Below are 14,230 nucleotides of genomic sequence, written 5' to 3'. Positions count from 1 at the left end.
TTGCAAAAAGTGATACCAAACGACCAAAAAATGTTTTTTTTAAATTATTTTCAAATATACAGGGTGATGCTGATGGACCAACTTTGATTTGAACATGTTTGTGTCTTCGACGACAACAGAGCTTTGAACTTTGCCAAATTAATGGATCACTCGGTGATTTATGTTACACCTAATATAGTTTAAAGCCAGATTTTGGTGTCATCGATATTTAGACGGTGCTTTCATAAATACCCGAGTCCCACATGACCAGACTTGTTTTGGGTCTTAGTAAATTTATTGTTCTTAAGTTGGTACTTCAGAAAGGAAAAATCAGCAACTAGGACACTAGATTGAATGTTAGTTCAGAGACGTACGTAATTTTTTCATTTTTATTCCTCAATTAACACTCGAGGTTACGCGGGACTCAGCCATTTATCAAGGTACTGTAGATCCCGTTTACCGATTGCAAATGTTTCTAAAACCGACATAAAATTCGACAACTTGTCAAAATTACAGAGATGTCACCTCCTATCTGGCTATTAGATCCCATTTTCATGGATAAAAAAGTATCAAAATCCAACCAGCTCAGGAACTTCTCCTCTGGAATAAACAAGAAGAACGACAATGTCCACACAATATCGGATCTTCTCGCGGAAATGCAAGATATCTTGTGCGACAACGCTAAATTGCAAAGTGAGAACACTTTATTGAAAAAAGAAACCAACGCCCTGCGTAACAGAAACGAGGCTCTGCTTAAAGACATGGAGGAGAACAGGGCGAAATTTGACGATGATTTAAACCAAATTCAGAATAACATCAAAATGAACGAGGCGCACTTAATCGACAACAGCAAGAAATGTTTGCAGCAGCAGAAGAAACAAATCGAGGAGGTACACAGACAAATTTAATATTTTCCAATGCAATTTTTCAACGCTTTTTCAGATAGTCCAGCTGAAATCGGAAAACGAGCAACTACGGTTGGAAATTTCAAAAACAAAAACCGAAAAAGAGACGTTAAAGAAAATCGAGGATGAAACGAAGGCATTGCAACTGAGTTACAACACCATTAAGAGTCAGAACGAAGAAAACGCGCAGAAATCCAACAGATATAAAAATAAATTAAAATACGCCATCACTATAATAAACGATCTAAACAGCATGCTGATACAGTACACCAAAAAACCCGTATCGAACACCGTCGAGACCCAAACGGAGGATCAGTAAGTTCCATTTCTCCATAAATAACTTACAATTTGTAGCGATAATACTTTTTAGGTTGCACTTTCAAGAAATCCCTGTTAACCAGACCTACGCCTTTTCTCCGCAAAACGCCAACTTGGAAACGGAAAATTTGTTGCTGAGCGAAATTTTCTTCAGATCGAAATCGTTCTGCGACAACGAATTGCTTTTCATCAACGAAAATGACTCGTCCCACAATTTAGAAAATTAAAAACACCCCCCGTTCGTAAAAAGTAACTGTATTTTACAGTAATGTATGTACACTAGAAAATGTTTAATTCTTTTGATGAAAATAAATATGATTGTCAGTCTTTAAAAGTCTTCCTCGTCGGTAAGGGACTCGCTTCGGTCTTCGTCATCCGTTAAATCTCCTTGGGTGGACGTTTCGTATTCTAAGATCTCTTCGTCGCTCAAGTGGGAATTCCCTTCGATAAAGGATGCAAATCTAAATAAATAAATAAATGCAATAAATATTTATTGCATCTAGCAAGTCAATAACAGAAATAGACAGAAAAAACATGTATTTTGTTTACGTTCCTAAGATTTACACAATTTACAGTTGCAACAGTCAAATGTAAAGTTACAATTGCAACTGTTAATCAAGTAGTCTAAGAAACAAATAATAAACAGCTTTAGACAGTTAGTTTTCTGACAAATGATAAACAGTTGACAGATGTAGTTACAATTGCAACTGTTAATCTAGTAGTCTCAGAAACAAATAATAAACAGTTTTAGACAGTTAGTTACATAGGTCTTCTGACAAATGACAAACAGTTTATAAATGTAAAGTTACAATTGCAACTGTTAATCTAGTAGACTGAGAAACAAGTAATAAACAGTTTTAGACAGTTAGTTACATATGTTTTCTGACAAATGATAAACAGTTGACAACTGTAAAGTTGCAATTGTAGGCATCTGTAAAAAAACTGTATACCCATGAAAGTTTTATCAAAATTTCAGATTTCATCTGTTAATGTGAGTTACACCGAACGGTATAAGATGTTTTGGCTCACTAACCTTTTAACATCCTTAAGTTTCAACGCCGTATTCCACTGATTACACTCCGGACTTGAACAAAACTGACGTAATCCATCGAGGGCTTTTGCCGTTTCTCTAACGCCTTGCTCGTAATACTCGTCGTTTGTTAACATTTTCAGTTTCGGAGGGAACTTTTTCTTCCTAAAAACATCCAAAACATTATTATTTAATAAATATATACTCTAATAAACTATTTACCAGTAAGTTTTGGGTGCCGCTATCCACTTTTTCGGAAGGTTATAAACTATCAGTAATATCACGATTTGACCAACGGCAGCCTCTTCGAAATGGGTACTGCAATATATCGATGCCAGACCGAGCAACTGGAGACTCCATTTTATCAAATTTTTCGTTCTCACGTTTTCTACTGGCCCCCATCTGTAGCACACTATAAATCGAGAAAAAATCGAGCGTACAAATAGAACGTACAAAATATTTTTACTTACGAATAAAACTGATTACTCCCGTAATAACAGTGTACCACATTACGTATGTTTTATAACCGGAAAAAATCGTCCTTAGGTTCTCCCAAAGCAGTTGCAGGACGTATACTGTAATCGTCCAGCCACATCCGAGCACGCTGTACATTAACGGTTTCTAAAAATAAATTGAAGGATAATTAGGTACGGTTCAAATATTGATTGATTCTTACCCTCGGGACCAATTTGCTGATGTAGTAAATGAGTATTAAAAACGAGGCACATATCCCAAGCGACACACCGCAAAGGTAGTGAAATACTTTATTGTTGCTAAGTTTTCCCGCAGACGTGAACAGCGACACTCCAGAAACCAACAAAAGGACCTTCCAAAGGTCTATTCCTGAAAAAACGTGTCGCAGTATAATATAAACATGCACTATATAATTATATTTTTTATTATGCGATCCAAGACCACTTACTTATAACTTTAAGGTTGACAGCATAGGGTTCCTTACTGACAACTCCAATGCAACTCGTGTTGAAAGGATTCAATTTTATAGCTTTCTGCTTACTAGTAAATAAATCGAACGACCAAGAGTAACGATTTTCTAAGTGTTTTTTCTGTACCTGCTCGGGATTGGGGCCCTCATATTGAGTATAATCATCAGTAACATGATCTATTTGAAGCTGAAATATAAATAGTTACTATGTTGTATGTTTATTTATATATTTCATCGACCTACTATAACACTTTGCCAAATATGTATTATGTATTTTGGTCTTCCTTTATAACAAAACGTTCGTAATTCGGATCTATCATGGTTCGGCTTGAAATTGTGTACATCCCCATTTTCCAAGTAGTGTACTAAAAAAAATATACAAAAATTTAAATAAACATAGTCATAACCTAAAATTTAATTACGTACCTCCCGCCAATGTCACTGAACAACTTAAAAAAAACGGTGAGATAATAAGAAGTACACTGAATGAATTAAGAATCGATGGCATGGTTCATTAAATAACTAAAGGACTGTAAATAAAAATATAAAAATAAGAATTTAACCATCACAGTACACAGACGACGACCAAATATTTGATATTTTTATTTTTTAGAGGCATTTGTGCAGTTAACCAATGAGGTGTTTCGTTCTTGCAGAAATATAACGATTTTTTTGCACAAAATATTTACGACTTTCCAGCTGAAACTACCACAATATAACAAAGGAAATTTTTTTTTTAGGTATATAATTGTAATATTCAACGTGAATTGTATGATTATATTTAAAAATCAGAAGTATATTTCAGAAATCTCTGACATTGCACAGTGACCAACATAACATAATTAATTTTCCACCATCTTGAATGCACGTTCCTATTGGCCATATTTTTCAATTCAAATTTTGCAAGTGGGGTTTTACCAAACTGCTTGGAAAATAATTCATTGTTTGTATTATCCAAACATTTCTATATTTCCTTAAATATGAGTGAGTTTGTAGTTATACAAGGTAAGATTCCGTGTTTATTTAAATATTTCTCCACTGTTCAAATATTCCAACATTTCATTATTAGTTGGTCAATGCGGGAACCAAATTGGCAGCGCACTGTGGCCCTTGATATTACAAGAATATGACATTAATTTATACTCCGAAGATAAGAAAAAGACTGGTGATACCTTAACTCCAAAGCCGCTTTCTAGTTTTTTTAATACCTCATCGAAAAGCGACTTGGCATGTGGCACCTTGGCCGAATTAATCAACAATAAAGTTAAAGCTAGGGTAAGTCTTTTTAAACAGTTTGTCCTTAAATAAAATGCGGCATTATTAGGCTGTATGTATTGATATGGAAGACAGCGTCGTAGCTAGATTTAGACAAGGGGTATTAAAAGATATTTTCGATAAAAAATGCTTTATCACTAATTACCCCGGATCTGGAAATAATTGGGCAGAAGGATACTACGAATATGGACCGATTTATGCAGAGAAAATATTAAGCTCTATTAAACATGCCGTCGAGAGATGCGATAGCTTACATGGATTTTTATTGTTGTTTTCTACCGGAGGGGGAACGGGTTCTGGGTTGGGCACTTTCGTATTAAAGTTGCTGGCTGATTGTTACCCCGAAATAGAAAGGTAACGACACATTAACAGAGTTAAATTTTTATTATTTTTTATGTGCGTTAGGTTTGTCGCTTGTGTGTACCCAACGGGCACGGAAGACGTCGTCACTTGTCCCTATAATATGGGATTTGCTACAAAAGAACTACTGGATAACGCAACTTGTGTTTTTCCGGTAGAAAATCGGTCTCTGTTGGATATCGTTGAGAGACAGGCGAAAAAACAGTCTGGAGATATCAGTTCTTTATACACGCCTTTTAACGATATGAATAATATAATCGTCAATATGCTTTTACACGTTACAAGGTACTTTTTAAAAAAGTAACAAACTTTTTGTTAATTTTAATAATTTTTTAGTGGGTCACGTTTCCCGGGGAGTTTAAACTTTGACATGAACGAACTGAACACCAATATGGTGCCTTTCCCGAAGTTAAATTTCCTCTCTTCGGGTTTCAATCCTTGTCCGTACAGTAGTTTAAAAAATGGAAAAAAGCCAAGGTAAACTATCGCATTATTAATTTTGTCAAAGATACAAAGCTGTATCCGTAAGATTTTAGCAAGCAACTTAAAGACGAGCTGTTCGTAGCGTCATGTAGCAGATTGAACCAACTGGTTAAAGTCGACCCTTTGGGTAAGTAATTATTTCTGTTACTGTATCTCAAGTGAGTTATTTATTATTTTTTTGAAGCACTCTGTTTAGTCTGCGAATCTTAGTGTCAACAATTGAATGTGATTCAACAAAAGAGCGTATATCAGTGATTGCTGTTTAAGGTCCAAAATCTGTTCTTATGGCGACAACACTGATAGGCAGGGGAGGTTTCTCGTTATCGGACATGAACGGTTACGTAGAAAAGATTCAGAACAAGGGAAAGTTCGCACCGTGGGCTTTTAAATCTATCAAATTAGGTTTGTGCGACGTACCGCCAAAAAACGCTACTCTAGCGATGTTTTCCCTGCACAATACGACGTCTGTGGTGAATTTATTCGATCACATCCACGGACAGTTCACGAAGTTGTACAAAAAGAAGGTAATATGTTGCTTTGGCTTGGAACGATAATTGAATCGGTGGTTTTTCTAGGCACACGTTCATCACTACACGAAAATCTCTGGATTCGACCGCGACTTCTTCCTCGATTGCCACGAGTCTTTTAGGGGGGTGATAAATGCTTATCGTGAGATAGAAAACATGAGTCCCGTTAAAATTCCCAGACTTACACCATTAAAAGACTTGTAATTTATTTGATAAAAAGCATATATGTATATTTTATAAAACAATCACAGTAATAATATATAAAAATGTAACAATGTACAATACCGTTAGCAAAGTGCCTAAAATAAACGTGATATTTGGTTATTACAAGTAGTTTAACATCAATTTATGTACAAAGAACAAGAAACGCAGAAGAAGCCATGCAGGAATTAAGTGTACGTTGGTTTAAAACCACGTTATTCTAAATAAAATATAAACCGCTTACTTGTACCGACTACGATCAAACTAATCACTGCTCTTTATTCATAAATTTGTATCCTTTTATTGTACATTTCCAAAACTATTCAACAAATTAAAAAATACTTATTCCATATATATTTTCATTTAATACGATTTGTAATAATTAAGAATGTTAATGTCTGCTGGGCAACTGCGGCAGTCCGAATTCGTCAACAGAGACGCCATCCTGAAAGAAAATATAAATAATTAACCATGCAGCATCACTGTGCTAATTATCTGTGCCATTACCTTATTTTTCTCTGCATCGGCTTCCGGTTTGGTACTTGGAGCCTCGGGCGCTTTAAGCACATCGTCCAAGTAACTCTGGTCGTCGTCCAGACCTATTTCGTCTCCCAAAGCATCCAGTTCCGCTGCCAGTTCATCGTCGTCCAATTCTGGAGTATTGTAAGTTCTACCCAGAGCTTCCTGTACTTCGTCGGCTTGTTCTAGCATATCTGCAAGCTCATCTTGAACATCCTACAAATATGGATTAAATTTACCTTAAATACTCGTGCAAGTATTTATTCTTACATCGATATCGTCGAGGTTAATCTTTTTGAATTCTTTTTTCATCTGTTTCATTCCATCTCTCATAGCGATTACGGTGGTGTGGGTGTCCTTCAAAGCTTGGTGAGCCATATTCGCTTGTTCCATGTTAAAGGACTGGCCTCTTAAGTTGTCCAGTTGGTTTTCGTACATCTTTTTCTGCTTCAGGATCCGCAATGCTTTAGCTTTAACTGCGTTTTTACCAGGGCCTTCGCGCATTTTGGACAACTGGTCTCTAAATTTCCGCAGATCATTTTCGAGGGCGTTTATTTTTTTCTCTACGCCCTCGGCCCTTTGGTCTACCTAGAATTTTAAGGAAATTAAGAATACATTATACATTTTCTAATTTGTTACTCATCTAGCTTCTTACCCCCGATATACAGTCGTTTATACTCGGGCCAGGTTCTTTTGGTTTTCCTTTCCCAAATAATCTATTCATTTTGTTCAATTAGAAATTCTTTAAATAACTGAATGAGTAATAAAATTTATCGACATAAATTTTATTACATTTGACGCATAGATTACAGATATAGTCTGTGGATTACAGAATCAGGAATTTGATATTTGATCTGTCATTTGTCATATACCGTTTCTACTAGTGATGGGAGATTTCGAGTGAAAAATCGAGTGGTACTCGATTATTGAGATCACTCGAGATATCTCGAGATGTTTACTCCCACCACTCGAGTGATTATTACCCTACGGTTGCACCCCAAAATTTTAGTGCATACTGCAAATAGTCACTGATTGCGCTTATAAGTAATATATGACTAATACAAACATATTTGTGCGCCGCTGGGATGAAAACGATCAATATCTCGTATCTCGAGTGATCACTCGATTATTAGAAGTACTCGATTATCAAATTTGGTCGATTATGCCCATCACTAGTTTCTACATAAAAGAAACAGGCGTGTTCCATTCATGATCAAGAGCACAGATGTGGAGAGAATGATCTTCAACGAATGACCATTTGAATGACGCTAAGGACGAAACCATTTTTAGGTATAAGTTTCAAAAATTAATAGCAGTGTAATCATAAAGTGTTTCAAGATTATTCAGTTATAGCTTTTTTTTGCCCACATGCACATTTCTTTTTGACTGTGAATATTAAACATCTACTCAAAGAATTTCCCATTTTTATTATTAACCTTTGGAGGATAAAAGATGATCAACTCTTACATGCTATAGTTCAATTAATTACAGAACAGACATGTCAGTTTCCATTGTAATTTTTTTCTGTGGTTATGGATGATGGCGCCTTTGTTTAAATTATGAATAACAAGGACTAAAAGTTAATTTAACTGGATATTTAAAATTTAATACATTGAAAATGAGGGAGGGGGATGAAAAATGCACATTTTCGAGTAGTGATTGTTATAAAAAGTGTACATTTTCAAATTTTTATATTATATATATGCTGGTGCTAGAGAAAACTTGATTTTCTTAGTTCTATAAAATATAAATATATTGCTTGCAGTTGTAGATTTTTACATATTGATCATGCAATCGTTTCATTGATTTATTAATTTATTTTTCATGATATATTTGGTAGGTACTCTCAAAAACAAAGTAATAATAAGGCAAAAATACAGTTATCGCTAATTAACATAAACTAATGAATAACATAAACACATGTATGTGGTCAATATTAAACATATTTTCTTATAACAATAAATAGCAGTGATTAGTTAATCAATTTAAGTTTATCATTATGATGACCTCTGCTTCTGACCTCCTGCATTACTAAATCGTCACGTTAAATTTAAACAAACGGCGGTTTATCAAATTTATTAGTTGATCTTTGCTGGTGGTAAAGTCGAATAGTGATAAAAATAATAATAAGTATATCCAGCTTTCAATTTTATACGATTTTTTAAAATATAATCATAATGGCAACAGGTGGAAATATCGGTAAGTGAACACATGGTGTACATAACCTATACAAACATTTAAAATAAAAATATCTACGATTTAAGAAGAATGAATGGTAAAGTACCTATTTAAAAAAACCATTTGTTAGAAGTTATTAATATTTTTTGAAAGACATTTCGTTTGTAAATAATTCGTTTGTGCTATTTTTTTTCAGCATTATTGTCCGTTTCGAACAAAAATGGCTTGATAGAATTAGGTAAAAATTTGAGTAGCTTAGGCTTCCAATTAGTGGGAAGCGGTGGTACTGCTGCAATCCTTAGAGGTGCAGGCCTTTCCATTAAGGATGTATCTGATATTTCGGGAGCCCCTGAAATATTGGGGGGCAGGGTTAAAACCTTGCACCCAGCAGTACACGGCGGAATTTTATCAAGGTGAATAATTATTTTTCCCAGATTCGTTACCTATTTCTTTCATTACTACCTGGATTTGACTTTTTAGGTTGATACCATCAGACCAGGCCGATTTGAAAGCGCAGAATATTGAAATGATAAGAATCGTTGTCTGTAATTTATACCCATTTGTCGAAACGGTCTCAAAACCCAATGTTGATGTAGCCGATGCGGTCGAGAATATTGACATCGGCGGCGTGACTCTGTTAAGAGCGGCAGCCAAAAACCATTCTAGGGTCACTGTAATTTGCGATCCTTCCGATTATGGAAAGGTTATCAATGAAATAAGAAGTAATCCAAATAAGGATACGTCTCTCGAAACCAGGTTTGTAAAACTGATCGTTAACAATACTTTTTGTAACGTTAAATATTTCAGACAAGCTTTGGCCCTTAAGGCTTTCACCCACACGTCGGACTACGACTTGGCAATTTCCGATTATTTCCGCAAGCAGTTTTCGAACGGCGTCTCACAGTTGACTCTACGATACGGCATGAATCCACATCAGAAGCCTGCTCAACTTTACACTACTTTATCGAAGTTACCACTCACTGTCGTGAATGGTTCCCCGGGATACATAAACCTCTGCGACGCCCTCAACGGTTGGCAGCTGGTTAAGGAGCTCAAAGCTTCTTTAGGTTTGCCCGCTGCGGCCAGTTTTAAGCACGTTTCACCTGCTGGGGCGGCGGTGGGGGTTCCATTGAACGGAAACCAGGTAAATATTTTTTTTTTTTGCTTAAACCAACATATTTTTCAATCAGTTGAAGAAAATATAAAAAAAGTACTCTCCGTTGGTAAAAGTGGTGATTCCTTGGGTCATTTCAAAGAAAAAGAAATGTACGAATGTTGTGTGTTTGAGACACAGGGTGTTGAAATGTTAGAACCTTAAAATTTCATTGATACGACGTTGATGCTCGTGGTGGGGGGAGAAAGAATGTGACTCAGCGTTCTCAGTTAGTGCTCGCTCAATTTTGAACGGTTGTTTGTTGTGTGGAGCGGAGCAAGCATTTTACGGGGTCCAACGAAATTAAGTTTACTGTAAAAAAAAGGGGGTCGATCATTGCGGACTATTTTTTATATTGAAGTAAAAGTATTCGACTACAACATGTGTAAATTTCAGAAAGAAGTCAAAGTTTCGGTAGATTTTTCGCATATTTCCAATTATTTTGTAATACGCGCACAATTTGCACAGGAAAGTGCAACTCTTGGAGAAAATTTTAAGCCCAAGATGGGTCACGTAAGTGCATCACTGTATGATTTATTGAAACTTGAAAAAAATGTTTTTGTTTTGAAAAACTCAATTTTTGCAAAAACTCAAATATTTTGCAATTTTACAAAAACGCACTTATTCTACTTGCCAAGGACTACATATTCTGAAAGTTTCGTAAAAAAATCTTTTTTCGTTTTAAAGATATAGAAGGCTGGGTTCAATATTTTTGTTATAAAATTTTCTACAAATTTCGTCTAAAAATTTTTTTTTAAATGAAAAAAACTTGCGAACTTTGGACGCTATTTTGAAATTGAAGCGAATTTTTCCTAATTTTTACGTGTTTGTTTACGGAACTATTTTGGTAAAAAAACGAGGTATTTTCGACAATTTGACTGCATTTCAAAATTTTTATAGTTTTATCATGTTGTAAATTAGATAAAATTTTATGACGTAAATGTTTTTCAAATAAATTCTTTGAAGTTCATAATTTAAATCTAATATAATTCAAAGCTGTAAAATTTCTGCTTTTGCTTAACCATTTTGCAATGTTATTTCGTAAAATATGAATAAAAACGATTTATCAAAATATAAAGAAAGGTCAAGAGTTTCCTAATTTACATTTTATCATTTTTTCTTATTTTGCAATTCAAATCAAAAACATAAACAACGATTATTGAAGCAACTATAATAAAAGTTTGAGTGTATAATACTCTACTGTCTAAAAAATTGATAAAACTGGTAAATTCCGTAACTAAATAACAAAAAATTCAATCCGTTAGGAAATCATCTCGTGTAGATAGTAAAATAGATGTAAAAACTTCACAATTAAAAATTTTTGTAGAGAAAACAACTAAAATTTATAAACATTTATCTCTTGCATTTTTTTTTTTTTTGAAAATCGAGTCTGAGCCTTAACAACTACTTCTTCTCTGCCTCTTCAGGAAATAGAGAAAACCACCAAAAGTGTCGAAATTGACCCCATAATTAATTTTAGGCAAAACTCTGTATGGTGGACGACCTACAAGAAAAACTAACTCCTCTCGCCACGGCCTACGCGAGAGCCAGAGGCGCAGACCGTATGTCCTCCTTCGGAGACTTCGTGGCCCTCTCGGACGAATGCGACTACATAACCGCCAGGCTGGTATCGCGAGAAGTGTCGGACGGCATAATTGCACCCGGATACTCGCCAGAGGCATTTGAACTACTTAAGAAGAAGAAGAACGGGAACTACTGCATCCTCCAGGTAACACTACCATAAAAACACCCCGACAAACGATGATAAATTTTTTTACAGATTGACCCCGATTACATTCCCGATCCTATCGAGAGGAAAGTCCTGTTCGGCTTGACGCTCGAACAGCAGAGAAACAACGCGGTTATCGATTCCTCCCTCTTTACCGATATCGTGACTGATAACAAAGATCTCCCGGAATCCGCTGTCAGGGACTTGATAGTGGCCACGATCGCTTTGAAATATACACAAAGCAACTCCGTGTGCTACGCCAGGGACGGTCAGGTTGTCGGTATCGGGGCGGGTCAACAGTCCCGGATCCACTGCACTAGGCTGGCCGGCGACAAGGCGGATAACTGGTGGCTGAGGCAGCACCCCAAGGTTCTTAATATGAAGTTCAAGAAGGGGGTCAAGAGGGCGGAAATATCGAACGCTATCGATAACTTCGTCAACGGCTCGGTCGGTAAGTTAGTTTTCAGGGCGGAAATCTCGGATCTCGGGACGATTGTTTTCGATTCCAGAATGAAACGTTACAAAAAACTTCTGTATTTTTCAGGGAAGGATATGGACCGAGCTATTTTTGAGGCTATGTATAACGAGGTGCCCGTCGAGTTTACGGAAAGTGAACGCAGGACCTGGTTAAGCCAGCTGTCCGGTGTGGCGTTGGGGTCGGACGCGTTTTTCCCGTTCCGTGACAATATAGACAGGGCCCGGCTGGTAAATTCTTGCAAATTTTTTTTCGGTCTTGTATTTCATTGAGAAATTTTATTTTCCAGAGTGGCGTGTCTTTCGTCGGCAGTCCGGCCGGTTCTACTAACGACGAGGAAGTTATTAAAGCTTGCAATGAGCACAAAATTGTGATGGCCCATACTAATCTCCGTCTCTTCCACCACTGATTGATTTTTTTTTTAAATATTTTCACATATTTGTTTTGATATTATATTGCACTATATAAATAAATATTTACTTTGATTATTCTGAAAAAACAAACTTTTTTCACCGAATAGAGAGTTGTGTGGAAGAAGGGGTGGTATATTAAGAAAAATTGGACTTGCAAGTGCGAAAAATAGAAATTTCTGAGAAAAGTTTTACTCACAAAATTGAAGGTCGGAGTTAGAAGTCAAAAAGTCGGAAAAATTCAATTTATAAAGCGGAGAAATAAAATTACTACTTTTAAAAGAAATATCTGAGTTATAAGACGGAGGATCCTAGTCACGGTCGAAAAAATATATTTCCGAGTCGGAGAAATATAATTTTGGGTTTTAAATGAGAAGGACCGACCTACAAACTAAAAGTTCCGAGTTACATATCGGAATTATTTTTCCGAACTAATTGCATTTTTTTAACTCGGAGAAATATTTTCCCGACTCGTAACTTGCAATTTCCGTCTTGTAAGTCAGGTATAACGCAAAATATTTATATTCACGAGAGCTCAATAGCAGATAGGCAACCAGCAATACATTTTTATAGATTTTATTACACAGTTTGTGTAAATATGAATGAATGCACAAATAACAGACTTTCCCCCATTTTAACGCAGATTTTCTATAAAATGGAGTTAGTTTGAAACTCAAATTGCTTTTTGGTGTAAAGAAATTTGTAATTTACGATGCCAAAAGCGGCAAATTGCAAATTTCTTTACAACAAAAAGTAATTTGAGTTTCAAACTAACTCCATTTTATAGAAAATCTGCGATAGAATGGAGGAAAGTCTGTTATTTGTGTAGTAAATCATATTTAGACAAACTGTGTAATAAAATCTATAAAAATGTATCGCTGGTTGCCTATTTGCTATAGAACCCTCATTTGAACGTGGTTCGTAAATGCTTCGTTTTCGTGAGATAAAGGGTGTCGATATTAGAAAAACCGAAAGATATCTCTGAGGATGTCCGATATAGATTGACGAAACTTGGGTTCATTTAATCACAAGTCCGCTAAAAGCCTAAGAATTTCGATGCCACTTAAAATTTTACAAGCTTTATTAGTAGTTTTCAGTATCAATGAGATTTCTAAGAAAAAAGACAAAATTTTCCGCAAAGAAAATTTTTCAAGCAATGGAAATTGTTCAGATAACTGCCGAGTTTATTATCAATAAACACGACTAACTGTTTTAAATATTTCGGGAACTCGTTTCAATAATCTCCACGAGCATCTCTTACAGATTTGTATTTCTGGCTGCCTATTCGCTAAAATATTATTCCGAGTAAGATAGGTTCGAAACAATTCTTGAAGAGTCAAAAAAATGTTCTGGGTACATTTGACTTGCAAGATAAAAGGTCCAGGTTACAAGTTAAAAGTATTATTCCGAGTAAGGAAAATCCCACTGAAAAATTTGTATTTCAGTACCAAGTACGCAACCAGCAATACATGTTTATAGATTTTATTACATAGTTTGTCTTAATAAATATTAATTAGTGCACAAATAGCAGACTTTTTTCCATTCTGTCACAGATTTTCTATAAAATTGAGTTAGTTTGAAACTCAAATTACTTTTTGTTTTAAAGAAATTTGTAATTTGCCGCTCTTGAACAAACCCCACCGTAAATTACAAATTTCTTTACACCAGAGAGGGATTTGAGTTTCAAACAAAGTCCATTTCATAGAAAATCTGCGTTAGAATGGAGGAAAGTCTATTATTTGTGC

The 14,230-nt window shown here is 35.5% G+C and overlaps 5 protein-coding genes across 5 annotated transcripts; 3 read left to right on the top strand and 2 right to left on the bottom strand.

Moving 5' to 3' along the window:
- Positions 1 to 185: 185 nt before the first annotated feature.
- Positions 186 to 1,515, top strand: LOC108917802 (golgin IMH1-like). The gene is made up of 3 exons (XM_018724563.1): positions 186 to 869; positions 922 to 1,199; positions 1,255 to 1,515. The coding sequence occupies exons 1-3, from the start codon at positions 498 to 500 to the stop codon at positions 1,427 to 1,429; spliced, it is 825 nt and encodes a 274-aa protein (XP_018580079.1). The 5' UTR covers positions 186 to 497; the 3' UTR covers positions 1,430 to 1,515.
- Positions 1,441 to 3,972, bottom strand: LOC108917801 (nuclear envelope integral membrane protein 1). Its single transcript, XM_018724562.1, has 8 exons — positions 3,602 to 3,972; positions 3,419 to 3,540; positions 3,155 to 3,362; positions 2,909 to 3,075; positions 2,703 to 2,853; positions 2,455 to 2,644; positions 2,236 to 2,397; positions 1,441 to 1,663 (listed from the first exon to the last, which is right to left on the bottom strand). Exons 1-8 carry the CDS (start codon positions 3,681 to 3,683, stop codon positions 1,531 to 1,533), a joined length of 1,215 nt encoding a protein of 404 aa, XP_018580078.1. The 5' UTR covers positions 3,684 to 3,972; the 3' UTR covers positions 1,441 to 1,530.
- Positions 3,973 to 4,112: 140 nt separating this feature from the next.
- LOC108917779 (tubulin epsilon chain-like) lies at positions 4,113 to 6,175 on the top strand. Its single transcript, XM_018724530.1, has 8 exons — positions 4,113 to 4,180; positions 4,245 to 4,450; positions 4,500 to 4,804; positions 4,856 to 5,095; positions 5,147 to 5,287; positions 5,347 to 5,420; positions 5,561 to 5,817; positions 5,869 to 6,175. Exons 1-8 carry the CDS (start codon positions 4,156 to 4,158, stop codon positions 6,022 to 6,024), a joined length of 1,404 nt encoding a protein of 467 aa, XP_018580046.1. The 5' UTR covers positions 4,113 to 4,155; the 3' UTR covers positions 6,025 to 6,175.
- Positions 6,176 to 6,282: 107 nt separating this feature from the next.
- On the bottom strand, positions 6,283 to 7,382 carry LOC108917780 (charged multivesicular body protein 5). Its single transcript, XM_018724531.1, has 4 exons — positions 7,196 to 7,382; positions 6,811 to 7,128; positions 6,529 to 6,756; positions 6,283 to 6,466 (listed from the first exon to the last, which is right to left on the bottom strand). The coding sequence occupies exons 1-4, from the start codon at positions 7,262 to 7,264 to the stop codon at positions 6,413 to 6,415; spliced, it is 669 nt and encodes a 222-aa protein (XP_018580047.1). The 5' UTR covers positions 7,265 to 7,382; the 3' UTR covers positions 6,283 to 6,412.
- Positions 7,383 to 8,543: 1,161 nt separating this feature from the next.
- Positions 8,544 to 12,531, top strand: LOC108917783 (bifunctional purine biosynthesis protein PURH). Its single transcript, XM_018724537.1, has 8 exons — positions 8,544 to 8,739; positions 8,915 to 9,131; positions 9,199 to 9,474; positions 9,526 to 9,862; positions 11,352 to 11,600; positions 11,652 to 12,051; positions 12,145 to 12,305; positions 12,365 to 12,531. Exons 1-8 carry the CDS (start codon positions 8,718 to 8,720, stop codon positions 12,482 to 12,484), a joined length of 1,782 nt encoding a protein of 593 aa, XP_018580053.1. The 5' UTR covers positions 8,544 to 8,717; the 3' UTR covers positions 12,485 to 12,531.
- The last annotated feature ends 1,699 nt before the right edge of the window (positions 12,532 to 14,230 follow it).

This window comes from Anoplophora glabripennis, unplaced genomic scaffold (genome assembly GCF_000390285.2).
Source record: "Anoplophora glabripennis isolate ALB-LARVAE unplaced genomic scaffold, Agla_2.0 scaffold17, whole genome shotgun sequence".
Taxonomy (NCBI): Eukaryota; Metazoa; Arthropoda; class Insecta; order Coleoptera; family Cerambycidae; genus Anoplophora; species Anoplophora glabripennis.
Note: the sequence above shows the minus strand (reverse complement) of the source record. Positions and strands in the feature narration are given on the sequence as shown.